The sequence below is a fragment of the Epinephelus fuscoguttatus genome, linkage group LG13, assembly GCF_011397635.1.
Source record: "Epinephelus fuscoguttatus linkage group LG13, E.fuscoguttatus.final_Chr_v1".
Classification (NCBI taxonomy): Eukaryota; Metazoa; Chordata; class Actinopteri; order Perciformes; family Serranidae; genus Epinephelus; species Epinephelus fuscoguttatus.
The window spans coordinates 28,192,629-28,209,928 of record NC_064764.1 but is presented as its reverse complement, the minus strand read 5'-3'; the positions used below and the strand labels follow the sequence as shown (position 1 = coordinate 28,209,928).

The 17,300-nt window shown below is 41.8% G+C and overlaps 1 protein-coding gene across 15 annotated transcripts in view; it reads right to left on the bottom strand.

The window, feature by feature from the left end:
- Window positions 1-1,623: 1,623 nt before the first annotated feature.
- The window catches only part of mcf2lb (mcf.2 cell line derived transforming sequence-like b), a 60,664-nt gene continuing 44,987 nt past the window's right edge, over window positions 1,624-17,300 (bottom strand). For 5 of the 15 annotated variants that reach the window (XM_049594448.1, XM_049594438.1, XM_049594450.1 and 2 more), the window contains exons 11-33: window positions 16,739-16,930; window positions 16,459-16,650; window positions 16,201-16,360; window positions 14,587-14,648; window positions 14,405-14,490; window positions 14,167-14,233; window positions 13,967-14,082; window positions 13,798-13,867; window positions 13,622-13,714; window positions 13,441-13,533; window positions 12,057-12,182; window positions 11,670-11,891; window positions 11,477-11,569; window positions 11,152-11,239; window positions 10,917-10,986; window positions 10,689-10,795; window positions 10,238-10,330; window positions 8,439-8,504; window positions 8,220-8,297; window positions 7,721-7,830; window positions 5,572-5,684; window positions 5,308-5,411; window positions 1,624-5,202 (exon numbers count right to left, since the gene is read on the bottom strand). In XM_049594448.1, coding sequence (XP_049450405.1) covers window positions 5,123-5,202; window positions 5,308-5,411; window positions 5,572-5,684; window positions 7,721-7,830; window positions 8,220-8,297; window positions 8,439-8,504; window positions 10,238-10,330; window positions 10,689-10,795; window positions 10,917-10,986; window positions 11,152-11,239; window positions 11,477-11,569; window positions 11,670-11,891; window positions 12,057-12,182; window positions 13,441-13,533; window positions 13,622-13,714; window positions 13,798-13,867; window positions 13,967-14,082; window positions 14,167-14,233; window positions 14,405-14,490; window positions 14,587-14,648; window positions 16,201-16,360; window positions 16,459-16,650; window positions 16,739-16,930 — 2,481 coding nt within the window. In that variant the 3' untranslated portion in view covers window positions 1,624-5,122. The remainder of the gene's footprint in view (window positions 5,203-5,307; window positions 5,412-5,571; window positions 5,685-7,720; window positions 7,831-8,219; window positions 8,298-8,438; window positions 8,505-10,237; window positions 10,331-10,688; window positions 10,796-10,916; window positions 10,987-11,151; window positions 11,240-11,476; window positions 11,570-11,669; window positions 11,892-12,056; window positions 12,183-13,440; window positions 13,534-13,621; window positions 13,715-13,797; window positions 13,868-13,966; window positions 14,083-14,166; window positions 14,234-14,404; window positions 14,491-14,586; window positions 14,649-16,200; window positions 16,361-16,458; window positions 16,651-16,738; window positions 16,931-17,300) is intronic. The other 10 variants (XM_049594447.1, XM_049594449.1, XM_049594440.1 and 7 more) reach the window with 7 other exon arrangements.

Sequence of the window (17,300 nt, the reverse complement as noted above, 5' to 3'; positions counted from 1 at the left end):
TCGGTGATCTTACATAAATACATAAATGTGTGGTTTTAATGTATTGTACTTGTTTTCTTTAGATTTGGTGGCTCCCATTCAGATAATCATAGCCTTAAACAGCTGTCCTCTGTAATATTAGTTTGCACTACGGGCTATGTTCATTTCATTCTAACACAAACATGTTTAATACATTTTAAAATCAATTTCTTCCATAGAAAGTTTCATGTCGGGCTTAAGTCAAAGATTTTTTTTCTGTTGCTGAGATTTGTGGCTTTATAAACACATTTTAAAAATAAAAATGAAAAGAAAAATCTTATAGTGTTTTTCATGGCAGTGTTTTTGTCTTTAAAAAGCATAGCCTAAATGATGGGTTTTGACAAACCTGGCAACCCAGTTGTTCAGTTTCAGTTTCATTTCTGGTCCCACAGACTTTTCTCCTTGAGCTCTCTGAGACCATGTGTTTGATATCTGCACTAACTCGCTCCAGATGTTTCAGAAATGCACCGAAGCAAGAGAAAATGATCATTATTACACTTCAAAGAGAGATAACGAGACATCAGTGGTGAGAAAAGTATTGAGATCCTTTACTTAAGTAGTAATACCACACTGTAAAGAAAGACTCTGTTACAAGTAAAAGTCCTGCATTGAAGGTGTTACTTAAGTATGTATGTATAATCATAAAAATGTACTTTAAAGTATCTAAAGTACAAGTACTGCCCCCCATTACTATATAATCTAATTAAATTATTATAAAAGCAGAATTGAAGTTGGTTGAGTTTAAAGTAATGTTTGACTACTTTGCACAGGACTGCAAGTGATGATTATTTTCATCATGGATTGATCTGTTAATATTTTTTTAATCAATCAGTTGTTTTGTTTGTAAAAATACAAAAAAAGTGAGAAGTGCCCGTCACAATCACCCAGGACCCAGAGTGACACCTTTACTACACTTGTTTTGTCCATCCAACAGTGCAAACCTCAAAACAATTACAAAATAATTAAAATAATAAAAAGGAAAGTATAAACAAAAAAATATTAAAAAAGAATAAATAACAAAACATCTTAATAAGCTCTTCATGTGTTTTGTATATAAAAGTATTTAATTAATAATCATGAAATAAACTTTTCAAATACAAGCATGTTGCCTTCTGAAATGTAGTGAAGTAGAAGCAGAAAGTAGCAGTAAAAAATAAAAAACTAATATAGTGCAAGTATTCCAATTTTTTTTACTTAAGTACTAGGAAAAAATACATGTTTACTGTTACAACTAAAAGTCCTGCATCGATGATATTACATAACTATGTAAGTATAATCAGCAAAATGTACTTAAAAGTATTTAAAATGAATGTACTCAGTGCAGAAATTGTCCCCTGTAACCACAAAATATAATCAGATTATTATAAAAGCAAAATTTAAGTTGGTTATTTTCATTACAGATTGATCTGTTTTTTTCTCCATTTTCTTATTTTTTATGAATCAAATGTTTTGTTTGTAAAAATACCAAAAAAAAAAGTCAGAAGTGCTCAATATAATCACACAGGACCTGATAAGCACACATTGTTATAGTCAACTGGGTTTGAAAACCACTGCTGTAGTATATTTTGCATAGTTTATTTATTACAAAACATCTTAATAAGCCCTTCATGTATTTGATATGCAAAAATCTCTAATCTATCATCAAATAAGTGAAGTAAAAAGTATGTTTCCCTCTGAAATGTAGTGACGTAAAAGCAGAAAGTGTCAGGAAAAGAATAAACTTATTAAGTGCAAGTATTCCAAATTTTTACCCACGTATGATACTTGTGCAAGACCCCAGTGCAAGACATAAGAGTACCTCGTTGTGCGATCAGGAATGAATCCTTCATCACGGCTAAGTCTTCATCAGGACAAAAGAAGAGACAGCGACTGAATTATCACAAGTCGTTTATGTAAAAAAAAATTAGACAAGTCACAAAGTAGTGACGTCACCATACTTAATGTACAATATAGCATCTCAGATAACAAACATTTCAGGACGGACAGATATTAATGAACAATATCTACATTCAGAACATGATCCCTCCACGGGGGAATAAGTTAGCGCTATACAGTGATCTCTGATTATTCACATGGAGGAACATTTTTTAAACTGTAGCGTACGTGAGAACTCACAGAGTTAGACCAAGAGGCCGTCAGAGACCCCACAAGACAAAAAGCTCATACACAAAGTCTGGGCAGCTGGTGGCAGAACAGGTTTCTAATGACGACAGAGAGACAAATGACAGAAAGGAAGACGGTAAATTAAAGTGACTAAACGTTTGTGGGCTCTTTCGTTTCTTACAAATAAATAAACACATGTAAAAGGGAGAGCAGAGGACGGAGGTGATTAGACTATGAAACATTCATTCACACTAAACAAGCCGCACACATTTATCTCTCCCTCCGTTTATTTACAGTAACAGTGGAATTATAAACTCGTGCCTGGGTGAATTAGTGCAGATGAACACAAAGACAACTGTCATCTACATACGAGCTCTAATCTCCCTCCACTTTTAACGTGAACACAAATAGATGCATCAACTGAGATCAGTCCTGCTGGCCCATTCATACATCTATTACAATATAAACACAGGGATCCTCTGTCCTTCATTAAAAAAGAAATTATACAGACGAGTGTGTGACTAGAGGAAGATCACTTTACTATACTGTGTCTGTGATGTCTTTATCCATTATTCAGTATCTTCACCACACAACTGCACCACAGTCAAGTCTATAACATGTGCGCATGTATAACATATTACCTTAAAGTGACAATCTCGAAGATCTCCGTTTAATTCTCTTTGGTGGCACCTACGGCAATAAGCAGTAATTGCAGTTGTGTTGGCAGACTCCGGCCTTTGCAAACCAAGTCTGTATTTTTGTGCAATATTGACGCACATTTAAAAATAAATACACCATGTTGCATCAATCATTTTTACACACTGACTCAGTTATTAAAGTTTTCGGAGCAGGTTCATTTTTCTGTGATTTTCACATCTGTTAAAAGCCTTTAAAGCGTTCTTTGACCAAAAAACAGTCAAGACAATGTGGCATAACCTGCGGGACACATAAAAATCTGCAACACGAGAGATGAACAGAGCAGAAGTAGACACGGGGCCAACAAAAAAAATAAGAGGAACTATATCCTGGTAGCCAAAATGACCTGGCCCAGAATCGGCCCAAACCTGGCATGCCAGATGAAATAAGCCAGGCCACATTCGGTCGCTTGACTCAGCTGAGACTCTGATTTGGCCCGATTCTGGGGCATCATTCATACAGAGACCGCCATTACTGGGGCGTTTCTAGAAATTACCTGGCCCAGCGTAGACCCAAACTCGGAATGCCGGATGACATTAGCCGGGCTGCATCCGGTCGCCCGACTCGGCTTAGACTCTGCATGAATGATGCCTCAGAATTAGGCCAAATGAGCAGGCCTAATTCTGGCTACCGACACTGCCATCACTGGCCCGTTATCAGAAATGACCTGGTCCATCATAGGCCAAAACTCAGTATGCCAAATGAAATTAGCTGGGCTGCATCCGGATGCCTGACTCGGCTGAGACTCAGTATAAGTGACGTCTCAGAATCGGGACAAATCAGCCGGCCACACACATTTATCGGGCCAAATTGGCTGGCCAGATTCCGGCTGCCGACCGTGTCACACCAAACTCTGCATTCCAGTTGACATTAGCTGGGCCAATCCAGTTGCCTGACCCGGCTTAGACTTGGCATGAATGACAGCCAAGAAACACGCCAAATCAGCTGGCCCGATTCTGGCTGCCGACACTGACATCACTGGGCCGCTATCAGAAATCACCTGGCCAAGGCATCGGCCCAAACTCGGCATACCGGATGAAATTAGCCAGGCCACATCCGATTGCCTGACTCAGCTGAGACTGAATGATGCCCCAGAATTGGGCCAAATCAGCTGGCCTGATTTTGGCTTCCGACACTGCCATCATTGGGTATGGACGCTATGTCCTTCTTGAAATTTGCCATGATAAAGAGGAGCTAACATTAGCCTATTCACAATATGCACAAGAGCAATGATGTTGCTTACAGTAGAGTGCGATTTAATAGTCGCACAGTATCATTTTTGTAACTCGGGTAGCCGCTGTGCCAAATGCAAGACGGGGCCAGAGTAGCAACAACCAGGGAGGTACTTCCAGTGGAGAGAAGCAAGGGGACAAATGTGTCTTTACATTTTGTTTTGTTTCATACTGCAGTTTTTTGCAGGAATAGAACGATAAAATGCATCTAAGTAAGTGTGCAAAGTTTCTGTGCCTTACAATTTTTGTCAGATGACGGATTAAAAAAACATACGAAAAATAGAGACTCGGTGTGCAAAGGCCTTGAGGCTTGAAACCAGGCTAATAGTGATGTGCAGGTTAGCCCACAACAAGCACTTTGGGAGTGTTTGGGTGAGCTTGATAGACAGTTTCACAAGTTCTGGCAAGCAGATCAAAAAGTGATAAAGCAGCGTTTCCAGTAAGTTATTAATAACTTACAAAAACATTGCGTGCAACAGTCCACGTTCCACCTTCTCGTCATGTCTCCACAGTGCTCATTCCTGTCTCAGGCCTCAGTCCTGACAATTGTGCTACTATAATGCATAAAGTTGGTGGTTTGCAGGTCAGGTTCAGGTGGTTGATTAATGCATATTTTTGCGAGTTGGGTGGTGCAGATCGGCTATAAGAACATTTATATCAGCTCACTTTATGACCCTGCAGCCGGCAAGATGAAAGGGTTACCACTACATAGACCATGTGTGCGTGAGAGCAGACTACTAGTGACTGTGCGCTTGTGATTTTTTTTGCAGGAACGTTGCCTTCGACACCCAGTGTGTGAAACTGCAAATGCAAAGGCTTTCTTAGGCTCAATCACCATTGTGTTACCTCATTCCGTGATAGACAGTGACTTAACAGACATTTATTAAAATGAAAATCTTTGAGATTATGACTTAAATTATAGGTGACTGTGCATGGTCTAAAAAAAAAGAAAAACAGCTCTCTGTGGAAACCTGTTGAAATTTTCAAGAGTACCACTGTTGGCATTACAGGACAGATAGCCACACGATGCTAGCATTCGCGAGGGCAGTTTGGTGATGGAGGAAGTGCTGAGTTCAGGGCTTGATGTCGGAGAAGCTTGTGTAGGTCTCACTGCAGCTGGACGATGTGCTGAGGTTTCCAGAGCCGCTGCCTTCTGGTAGAAGTATACATATGTTGAGGATTAGTGTCAGGTGTAGTACTCTTGTTTGACGAATATCTGTTCATGTGTTACACGTGTTATTTGGGTTTGTTTGAATACCTGAGCTGGTGAGAGACTGGCAAGACTTGGACTTCCCAATGAGTGTGATGAGATTAGCAGCTGCAATCCAGCCCTCCTTAGAACTGCTCAGGTTACGCACAAACCTGCAAGACCACAACCACACACACACACACACACACACACACACACACACACACACACACACACACACACACACACACACACACACAAAAGTACTACTATAGTGCTGCCATAGTGTTTTATTTAACTTTCCCACAGGCATCAGTAAGGCTGTATTCTCACCACTGTCCATCATCCCCCTCCTTCACGAGCTGCACCATGTCTCCGCTCTTCACTGAGAAGTCTTGGGCGCCGCCTTTCTCATAGTCAGCCATCACTGTATATTTGCCAGCAGACTGTTTGTAGATGAGATAAGGAAACAGAGAAGGATACACACTAAAATTAGAAAATTAAGTGAAGTCAAATTGACCAAGAGTTAATTCAACATGTATGATAATTGGTGCTCTATATGGCCAAACTAATGTGTGAACTTAAGTTTTTGTCTGGGCAGCACAGTGGTGCAGTGGTTAGCACTGTCGCCTCACAGCAAGGGAGTCCTCATCCACCGGCTGGAGTGGAGTTTGCATGTTCTCCCCATGTCGTTAGGTTAATTGGTGACTCTAAATTGTCTGTAGGTGTGAATGTGAGTGTGAATGGTTGTCTGTCTCTATGTGTCAGCCCTGTGATAGTCTGGCGACCTGTCCAGGGTGTACCCCGCCTCTCGCCCAATGTCAGCAGGGATAGGGTCCTTTTACATAGAAAATAGGTCTGCAGAGGACAGCCAAAGCTAGTGACTAGCTGGTGAATAGAGTGGAGCATTTAGCAGCTAAAGAGAGAGATATCTCTCTTGGGAGACCAAACCTGATGAATACCTTGTGGCCTGAAACACAACTAGGGTGACCTGGGGCTGTACCATAAAGACCAGCAGGACCAGGCTTTTTGCATGAGCTGGCTCAACACACCCTAAAATCTCATTTAGGTATAACTGGTATAACTGGTTTTGAATTTGCTCTGTAAACCCAGGCCTTCTTCTTCAGGCTATGTTTGTGTTCCCATAAAATGTGTCAAATGATGCAGTCACGTGATAGGTGACTCTTAAATTGATTAATCGCAGCTACTTTTCCTCTGAAGAACATTATAAAGGAGGGCAGCTGTGGCTCAGAGGTAGAGTGGGTCGTCTACCAAATGGAAGATCAGCAGCTCAATCCCTGGCTCCTCAAGTCTGCGTGTCAAAGTATCCTTGGGCAAAATACTGAACCTGAAATTGCTCCAGATGGCCTTTCTATAGGCATGTGAATGGTTAGGCAGTAGCAGGTGGCACCATGTATGGTAGCCTCAGCCGCCAGTGTGTGAGTGTGTGTGAATGGGTGAATGTGACGTGGTGTAAAAGCACTTTGAGTGGTCGGAAGACTAGAAAAGTGCTATACAAGTGCAGTCCATTTTCCATGTATTACATTAAAACACTAATGCCTCAGTGAAGGCAAGAGAGGAGTGCTGACAGAAAATAACTAATTGTGTGAACTCACAAGTTAATATATTTATTTTACCACTTCATTTATTTCTAATGTGACAACTGCAATTACACAGCTCTTAAACTTTAAACCTTATGCAGCAGATTAACCTTTATATTCAAGAACAGCATTTAGATACACTGACACTGTCCCATTATGAAGTAGACATGGAAATAATTTTAGTTTTTGGCCAGACCAAAGTGAAATGAATTATACTGACTAAATATTATCTGTGATAAATACCAATAGACTAATCACTTTTATAATTGGTGTTTTATTTGCTGTCATGTACCAGCAGTGTAATATGGACTTCAGCAAATCAGGACCAAGCATAGACACATAATCCAAAGTGGTAACATTATGGTATGCTTTGAAGAAATTATATACCTCTGTACATTGTAAACATCATTCTGATTAATAATACAGTGAACTATTAACACAAGCTGCCTGCGGTTTTATAAAGCTTCTTTTAGAGCCAGTGTGGACAAATGGAGCAGAGAACACTACAAACATCACCACAACACACCACGTCCCACCATGGCACTCCCATAAAAAGAAGAAGAACCAGTACTGTAATACTGGGATTACTGCGACAGCCCTACCTCAGAATCCCTGGGTGGCGTACACTGTGTTACACTTTACATGTTGGACTGTGATTCTCCTCGATTGAGCTTTAATGAAATACTTTAATTAAATCAATTGAATACTGTCATTCATCGAGGTCTCCTGCAGTCTTCTTCTTCAGTTATTAAAACCATCAGCTCCTATGGATGTTTCTATCTCACCCATAATTTGACTGTGCAAACAGATTTTTGTCCCCACAGTGTGACGAATACAAGCAAAGACAGGCTGACACATGTTCGTGACACGCAGTGACTAACCAGCTTCTTGCCGTTGTCGTCCTCTGGGTCAGAGTTAAGAGGATCCTCAGCACTGGAGTAGCCATCGTGCTCCTCTGAGGCATCCAAGGACAGGGAGGTCTTGTTCCAGCCTGAGGGGGAGGAGGGAGACACAGGTGTTTAGTTTGCAGCTACATTCATCTTCAGCTGCTGTCAAACACGTGCGTGACCTGTGGTGACGGCTCAACAAGAGTGAAGGAGTGAGAGGAAGAACCACGAAAGGCTCTTTTGAACAGAGAAGGAAAATCAGCCAGGAATCCCAGCGTGATGCAAACTACTGCCGGAAAACTCTAAGACCTGGAAGACAGGCATGCACCTCCATGTTTTACACTCAGACAACTGAAAAGTGGCAGGCAGATATTCCTCTTTATCAGCGTGTATTTCTATGTGGGGCGGCAAAGCAAAGACTGAGAAAGACCTTCTATAAAGGGTTCACAGTAGTGAAACAGTGGAGTGAAACAGTGGGCCCAACACAGTGTACCTCTCCACTTTGTCTGTAAGAGATTAGAGGTGCTGAACCACCTGGCCCTGCTCAGTTGGAGCGGGGGAGGACCTGCATCTGAGGGACAGGCAATAGAAACACAGCTAGTCACTCCCTCTGCAGCAGCTACAGCATCACTGTTAAGACTGAGGCTGTGCTCAGGGATAATGGATGAACAAGTAACCAGACAGGGAGAGTGTGCAGTTATTGTTTAACTACCTTTGAAGCCAAATGGCGTGGGGTCACTCTGGCGTTTCGTCTTGTGATCAGGGCTCGTGGGAGATCCTGTCATAAGGAAGAAAAGAGAGGGACAAGGAGGGTTGTTGAATCAAGGAAGAAATAAAAAATATTGAGATTCAAAAGGCACGTTCTGATAAGATAAGCACAAAGGTCACATGGCAAACAGGAAATTATGAGCTCTGACTAAAACGACAACGTAAACCAACACCTGGATCAGAAAGGTGGAGGAAAGACGACTAATACAGAGGGAGAAAACTAATTCTATTAAGGAGAGCACCTGCAAAGTGCAGATAAATGTTCAGCAACACAGACCTTTTTCAGAGAAGTCATTTTGATACGTCACAGTAGGAAAAGCACAGGTGTGAATAATAAACCAAATGATGACTGAATTTCATTTTCTTGCTTCAGTTTCAGGGTCCTGTTAAGTGCATGCTGGCCCACTATCACACTGTCACGACTTATAATAATTCATTTATTTTCCATAACTGCTTATCCTGTTGAGGGTCACAGGGGGGCTGGAGCCTATCCCTGCTGACATTGGGTGAGAGGCAGGGTACACCCTGGACAGGTCACCAGACTATCACAGGGCTGACACATAGAGACAGACAACCATTCACACTCACATTCACACCTACGAGCAATTTAGAGTCACCAATTAACCTGCATGTCTTTGGACTGTGGGAGGAAGCTGGAGTACCTGGAGGAAACCCATGTTGACACAGGGAGAACATGTAAACTCTGCACAGAGGGCCTGTGCCACCTAGGTTCGAACCAGCAACCCTCTTGCTGTGAGGCGACAATACTAACCACATGTAAGCCTCAAGGCCTGGATTGCAAAAGCTCTGTCCTGAAATTGAAAGTAGCAGCCAACCCCGAAGTCACTCTCATTTGCAATTCAGCTCACTATATTTGCATTTTTTTTCCTGCACTGTGTCTCTTGGTTGCCTGCTGCTTACAGTCTGGCACCTGGTCGCTACCTTTTCATAAAGCCCTAACCTGAGCGCTGTGGGTGTACACGCCCGTAAATGTCAAACACAGAAAATGTGTTTACGGATAAACACACCCCTACACACTACTAGTGGGTCATAAGTGGAGGGATCACGACACAGCCCCAGATGAGTGGATGAAAATGGATGGATAGATATACTTTAAGGTACTCAAGAATATCTTAAATCAATCCCAAATCATACAGGGAGCCGATTCAAAGTGCCTAAAATTGGTTTGATGTGATTGTCTTTTTAAAAGTCCAGCCTTACCGAGACACTTCAACAGAACAGAGCTGTTGGTAATGTTATTAATAACACCTGTGCTTTTCCAACTATGAAGCGTCAAAGCTTTGAAAGAGGCGTTGTGCCTGACTGAATAAAATCAGGGTCTAGAGCTGTGTGATACCTGCTGACAGGAAGATGGTCATGGATGGTAACGTAAAACTTTTATCATCAGTAGTTGGGGACTCTGTGGAGGGAAGCATGCAGTGTTTGACCTACTGACCAAACATCCTTGAAGTGGATGACATCTGTATTCATTTTGTCCTTTAGAGACTTGGGTTAACTTCATTGTTGTAAGTTAGATGAGAAGATCGATACCACTCTTAGACATGAGAGCGGTATCTAACTTCTCATCTAACTCTTGGCAAGAAGGCAAAGAAGTGTATTCTTTAAAAGATGCAATGAAATTCTCTGACTTCTTCTTAAGAGAAATAAACATTTTATTCTCATAAATGCAGAGGATGATGATATTTTGGATATGATGACATTGACTGGATGGCTTGCAGTTACCTTTCTGAGCTTTGAGGTTACTGAAGCCCTGTAAAGTAAAGCGCTTTTTTGCCACAGCAGCTCTGTCTGAGGTAGGGCTTGTCACAGCCTCATCTGACCCAGAGGAAGAGACAGGACAGACAAACAGAAGGAAGGAAGGAAGGGTGAGTTAAGTACGTGTGAAGGGAGAAAAGGAATAAAAAGGGAAGTTATATGATTCAGCGGGAAAGACGGAAGTTAAAGCAATGATACACCCCTAAAACGACCATTTGTACATCGATTACTCAATCCATGTTGTGTTAAATCTGTTAATACATCTCTGTTTTTCAACACAACACAAGGTGAGTACTTGATATACAGATGGTCATTTGGGGGGTGAAGTATTCCTTTAAGGCATGGGTTAGTCACAGAGGTACACAATAAGTGCAGTTTGTACAATAACATGCTCTAAAGGCTGGGTTTCTCTACTCACCTTTTCCCGTGGGCTTTGGTGAAGAAGAGGAGTTAGCATCAGGGCTGCAGGGCTCAGCTTTCTTCTCCTCTCCCTTCTTCAAGGTCTTCTGACCCGACTTGAACGGACTGTAGACGAACAAAAGTGGAGCATAAGAAGCTTCAACAGCCTCTGCAAATAATCCCACAAACCAAACTGTACCTTTGAGTTGTGAGATTGAATTAGATGAAGTGGGGAATACAGACTCACCTGAGATTTACGGTCCCACTGGGCACAGGGGAGAACTGGAAAACCTGGTCTGGTGCCCTCTGCTGGCTGGCTATAGAATCACAGAGAGGAAGAACAACCACTTCAAAACACCAATGATGAAACATTTTGCAAGATTTTGCTTTCATTTGCATCACTGATAAAATATTAGTGTTTCTGGTTAAACATGGATATAAGTGTGAACATTAAATTTACAAATAGGTTTTAGAGTACACACTCTTTGTACCTCTGCAGGCTTCCAGCTGGGTTGTCAACACCTTCCTGATCTCATTTACCCAAGTGGTCTTTACTTCAGCCGAGGGCGCCTGAAACGAGACATTTAAACAAATCTTAATGTGTAAACTGCTGTATGCTTACCACTGATAACTGGAGGGAGACATTCAAATGTCTGTACGTGAAGCTGTCCACTTGTCTGCCCGTGATGCATGATATTACCAAGTATACATGGCCATTGGTTGGGTTAAATTTTGGGGATTTGTTGACAAACGTAAAAAAAAAAAAAGTAAAATATCAACAGACTTAATTTGTATGTGTTAACATACCTGAACAATATAGACCTCTTCCCTGGAGTTGCACCAGATTTCAAACTTCTTGTTGTCTCCCTTTGCATTCTCAGTAATGCCCACAGCGCTCATCTGAAAAAATAAGCAAGGTAAAAATTAATTTTCTAAATATGAATACAATTTGACATAAATGCAGCATCATTCCCAACACTGTCACCGTAGAGCTGCTCACACTCAGAGATTGTTTGAAGCTGTACGATGGAGCCTTCTCGTAGCCTTCCCCGTTCTCCTCCCTCCTCTTGCAGAACAGCAGAGCCTTCTCATGGAGGAAGAGGTGCCTTTGCATGGGTTTAAAACGGGCCAGGTCCTTCACCTTGGCGTGACCTTTCTTGTGCTCCGTCCACACGCTGAATGACCCCTGCATCAGCAGCTTACCAAGCTCACTCATGTTACCCTGAAAAAAGAAAGAGATGGTGACGCTGTCAGCTCTCTTTTTTACTGTAATAATATTCCTGTCTTATTCTAACACTACGCTCATCATGTCTCTCTGTCTTTATTTTGACCCGTTTAAAGCGTCTGTTATGTGATTCACAAAGCATGTTCCCTGTTAAAGTCTCACCTCATATCCTGTGATGGCGATGAGGTGCATGGAGTCATTGACAGCCTTGAGGATGCCCAAGATGGCGGTAAGTGCCTCCTGCAGGTCAGCGGCCCCCTCACAGCTCTTGCTGTACTTCAGCATTTCCTGTAGTGAGAAACACAGCGAACATGTCAACTTTTGATGAGAATTTGTTAAACAAACTGTATTTTTTTTTGTTTTTTGGGGATGTTGCATGTGATATTTTCAAATAAAATGGCAGCAAGCCCCAGAATCTTATTTTGCTACATTCCACTTTGTGTCAGGATATTTCTTGCCAAATTTCATATTTGTATGACTATTTGTGCCATCGCAAGATGTGATTTTGTCAAGTAGGACATGCTCCTGGATCAACATCCCACATCACATTCCAGGACCAACATTGCAATCAACCAATCACAGCCCTCTGACATCATCAGTGTGCTGCTCCTGTGCTTAAAAATTCCTTGATGCTTATTCAGAGCTAAGCTAGTTTTACAGATTTAAGTTAGAACAACTGGACAAAATTCTCAGTGACACTGAACAAAAACTTACAAGCTATGGCAGGGTTAGTGAGTTAGCTTGCTAACTAGGTAGGCTATGCTAACAAGTAAGCTTGACAATGGCTAAAATATTGTTTATTAATCTTAAGAGCAAGGATAATGTCAGTTTGCAGTTGCAAAGACCTGCGAAGGACACATTTTCCCTCCATTTTCCCGCCAGAAAGATTGCAGTGTTCATGTTGATTCAGGACCATCGCTGCCATGTTGACCCTGGATAATATGTTTGTTGATCCAGAACCATCATCGTCCTCTTTATCCTGCATAATGTGTTTGATACAGAAACATCTTTGCCATATTTGTCCTGGATAACTTATTCATGATGATCCAAAGCCATCATCGCCATGTTGACCCTGGATGATTTGTTTATATTGATACAGGACCATTATGAACACATTGATCCTGGATAGAATCGCTGATGTTGATCAGGACCATCACTTGTTGATGTCGACATAAACATATTACCCAGAACCAGCGTGATGATGATGATGGTTCTGGATAAACCTAACCAAATCTATCCTGGATCAAGATGGAAAAAAGGAGGGAAACTGTGTTAATTGCGGGAATCTGCAACTGAAAAGTTAGTGAACAATATTCTAGCCTACTAGCAAGACTACTCATAGGAGCAGCACACTGATGATGTCAGAGGGCCGTGTTGGGTTGATCGAAATGTTGACCAACATGTCCCCAAGAAAGGGGTTTTGGGCCCCCTGAGACCAAACAGTTCTGAGTTGGGGGTGCTCGTCATCAACGTGTGACGGCCCAAGGCTTTATATGTTAACAGGAAATAATAATGAAAAAAAGGTAGCTGGCTCCTGGCCTAATACCTTCAGTAGCAGCTGATATTTGGTAATCCTCTGAACAGGCTTCAGCAGGTAGGAATCTAAGCCCAGTTTATGCTCCAGCTTCTTCTGACACTCCTGATAGAGAAACAAGAAAAGAATTGTGTCAAACAAAACACAGAGGAGAATATGTATTCAAAAACCTGACGGTGCTGACTGTGTGTACCTGGAAGAAGGCACAGTCTGAGCACTGCCTCCACAGGCTCTCAGAGCGAGGCTTGTTGTGACAGTACTTCTCATAGATCTGCAGGTCTGTCATCTAGAGGAAGATGAAGAAAACAATTTATATTTAGTGAACTTCTTTGCACATCTTCTGAGCTTCAAGTCTCATAATTCACTCACCCTCTCTAGGAAACACCTTCCAACCAGCTCTGGGCAGTCGGTGTACTGCTCCAGCTCCCTCAGGAACGTCCTGGAGACAACAAAATCATGTTATTGGTGAAAGAGATGGAGCTTTGATGGCTGACAACATGTCAGTACCATCAGTGACAGGCAGATGGTGCTCCTTCACCTCTTGTGGAAGTGGTAGATTTCCGGCATGTTGCCAAACAGAACCTCCTTTTTGTTCTGCAAAGGAGCGGGGATGAGGTGAGCCATGGCTGCATTGTCCATCTCAGAGGCATATCCCTGCAACACACAAATCGAAACATGAAATTTAAGGCACAAGTGAAAGACAGAGAGGAATAAACATTGTATGGAGTAAGTAAACACCTGTAATACACAGAGCAGCTCCTCCACGTAGGCTCTCTCAGTTTCCAGCAGCTCGTTCATAACGTGCCTGCAGACGGGGAGAGAGTGAGACAGGTAGAAAGGAGATCAAATGAAGGATTTGTTGCAGGCACACTCAGAAAACATGCACAGCTCTGTAGATAATGAGATAACCATTTTCACACAGTCCATCTGCTGCGTAATTTGATTACAGATCAAAGAGCCACAGCTGATCCCTCACCTCCTGAGCACCGCCAGGTTCTCCTCCTCCTCTGACAGGGAGGCATGTCTGCTGTTACTGTCACCGTTCTGCAGTTGGCCATTTTCCTGGAAAAAAAACAGACAGCAGGTCAATAAGATAAGAGGCAGACAATACAAATTTTAGAGACAGGCAGTGTGTGACAAACAGAATACTCCACTCACTTTCTCACAGTTGTTCCCAGAGTCTGTCTCGGAGCTCTTTCTGTCGTGCTGTGCTCTGTGTGCTGTGGAAGAGGAGGAGGAAGAAAGTCAAGATAAATTTAAAGGAAAAATCAAATGTTGCATCCATCTACTGACATCAGTAGAAGCAGATAAGGAAGTAGGCAGTGAAATGGTTTCTTTTTTGTCTGTTTTGGGCAAGGCAAGTTTATTTAAAAGGCATATTTCAGAGCCAATTAATTATGTTTACTGTTAGTATTTTCTACTTTGTTGTGCTATAGCCTGCAGACAAGTTAATAACGTTAAAAGTCCAGTTATGAACGGCATAGAGCAAAGATTTATGACTGTGTTTTTGTTATTTAAAAGACAGATCTTCATAATTATATTGTGTATATATATGCATATATCTATGTCATTTATAATTGGGCTTTTAAGGTTAATAACTTTGTCTGCAGGCTATAGAACAACAAATATATATGTCTACCTGTCAGCATTAACTTGTTAATGGTCCCAACATTATTGCACTATATTGGGTTAATCGCATGTTGCTATTTTCAGAGGCTGTAGAAGGCTGACTTTTAAAGCCACAGTGATGATGCTGGTTTCATGTGAAACTAGAAGACCTCAGGAACCAAGTGGAACCAACAATGTTATGCTAGCTTCTTAGAAAGGGGGGATAATTACACTCCAAAGTTAGGCCAAATTTTGGAGAGGGAAAAACAGCATGGTCATTTTCACAGAGGTCCCTTGACCTCTCACCTCAAGATATCTGAATGAAAATGGGTTCGGTGGGTGTCCACGAGTCCCTCCTCTACAGACATGTCCACTTTGTGTTGGTCCCAAACAGTTTGGGCACAGACAATGCACTTTTTTATGCAAAGTTATTACAGATTTATGACTAGAAAAGCTTCACACACAGTGCTAAACTGCATCTCAAATTCATCTTCAGATTTCCAGCTTTGAGGTGATATATACCACTCCCATGTGTCATATACCACTGACCTGCTGTCTCCCCAAAAACATCCCCCCCCCCAAAAAAAAGACAAAAATGGGTCTACACTCTTAGGGCGGTAATTGCATGCTGCTATTTTGTCTCTTCGACCACACTGTTGTAGCAGTGCAGCACTGATTTGAAAGAAATACATTTAAAAGTCAAGATCATAAAGTACATTTTTTTGCATTCATTTGATTTTGAATTAAAACACTCTGATAAGAATTGTTTCACCTTCTTAATAAGGACTTTGAAACTGTTTTGAGATACAAAATTATGGAATTTTAAACCTGCAATAAAAAGTGCAATTAATCAAGTTTAACTGTTGAAATTCAGTGATTAATATTGCTGGGGGGGTTTTTTAAATATTTTTTTGATCATTTGGGTTGTTTCTACTTTCTAAAATGTAGTTTTCATGTTGTTTAACAAAGTACAGTACAAGCTTTATCAAGAGTTAAAGGGCTGTGGAAAATATTCTAAATGTAGAGTCTGATAATTGACATTTAAGTGCTATTTGTAATGTGAATAACATTAAGGTCATGCAAAGAATTAAGAGCGTAAAGGCCTCTAAAAGGCTCTCAACTGTGTGGAATAAACACTCCAGGTGTGGCTGTGTGGAGACTGACCAGGTGAGCTGAGGGGGGATTTGATGAAGGCTTCAGGTCTGGGGGCCACCGGCTGCACCGGCCTGGTCTGTTTGGCTGCGAGCTTCTTCAGGCTGATCCTCCTCTTGTCAAACATCTCCTGCATGGACACCTGCTTTTGGAAAACCTTCTCCACTTGGTCCTGATACACAGAAGTTACGTTGAGGATATTTTCTGTCAGCATTTTATTTATTGTATATTGTCTATGTAACTCATTTATTCTTTGTTTGGTCGTCTTACCCTGAACTGCTGGTTGAGCACTGCCTCATATTCCCTCCAGATGGTACTGAGGTCTGTCAGTTGGTTCTGGCCTGCGTTTTCCAGGTAGCGCTCCAGCTCCTTCAGGGCTAACTCCGCCCCCTCGTGTGACTGACACTTGTCCACCGGCTGAGATGCCAGCAGGTAAATACCATCATCAACCCATTTAGAAGCCTGAGAAGAGCAGCAGAGGAGGAATCAGTAAAAAACAGATAACGAGATAAAGGAACTACAGCGGGAGTGTGTGGTCTTCTGTTCTTACCCTCTCCAAACAGTGGTGCAGCTCCATGGCTTTGAGGAGGTGGTCTTTCTTGGCCCTCAGGTTGCTGCTCACATTCTCACTGACTGATCTGAGCTCTGTGCATTTGGGCTGAATGGAGTCTTCAGCATAGTGGGAGTTCTGGATCAGTTCATCACCTTCACGAGCCAGTGATGAAGATCTGTCCAGCACCTCCTGTGGACCAGGACGCAGTCACAGTTATTAAGTCGTCCCTCAAACTATTAATCATTTTTACTAAATCCTTCATATGTGGATGAGTCTGACGTCTGTAAAAAAAAAAACTGTTTGTTTTGACTTATTTTTCAGACAGTCTTGCAGTACTGATTGTGCGTTTTTGTAGCTGTAAAGTACTTGACATCAACAGCCTTAACTCTTGAGTGCTGTGTCCAGCTGCAACCAAGATGTCTGACTTTACTTTACCATAAACAGGGAGCCACTTCTGTTCCAGTTTGCGTGCATAATTTTGAACGGTTTGGTTTACCCGAGGGGCCAGATACAGCCCAGTTTAAATTCCAGTGGGCTGGACCAGTAAAACCATTACATA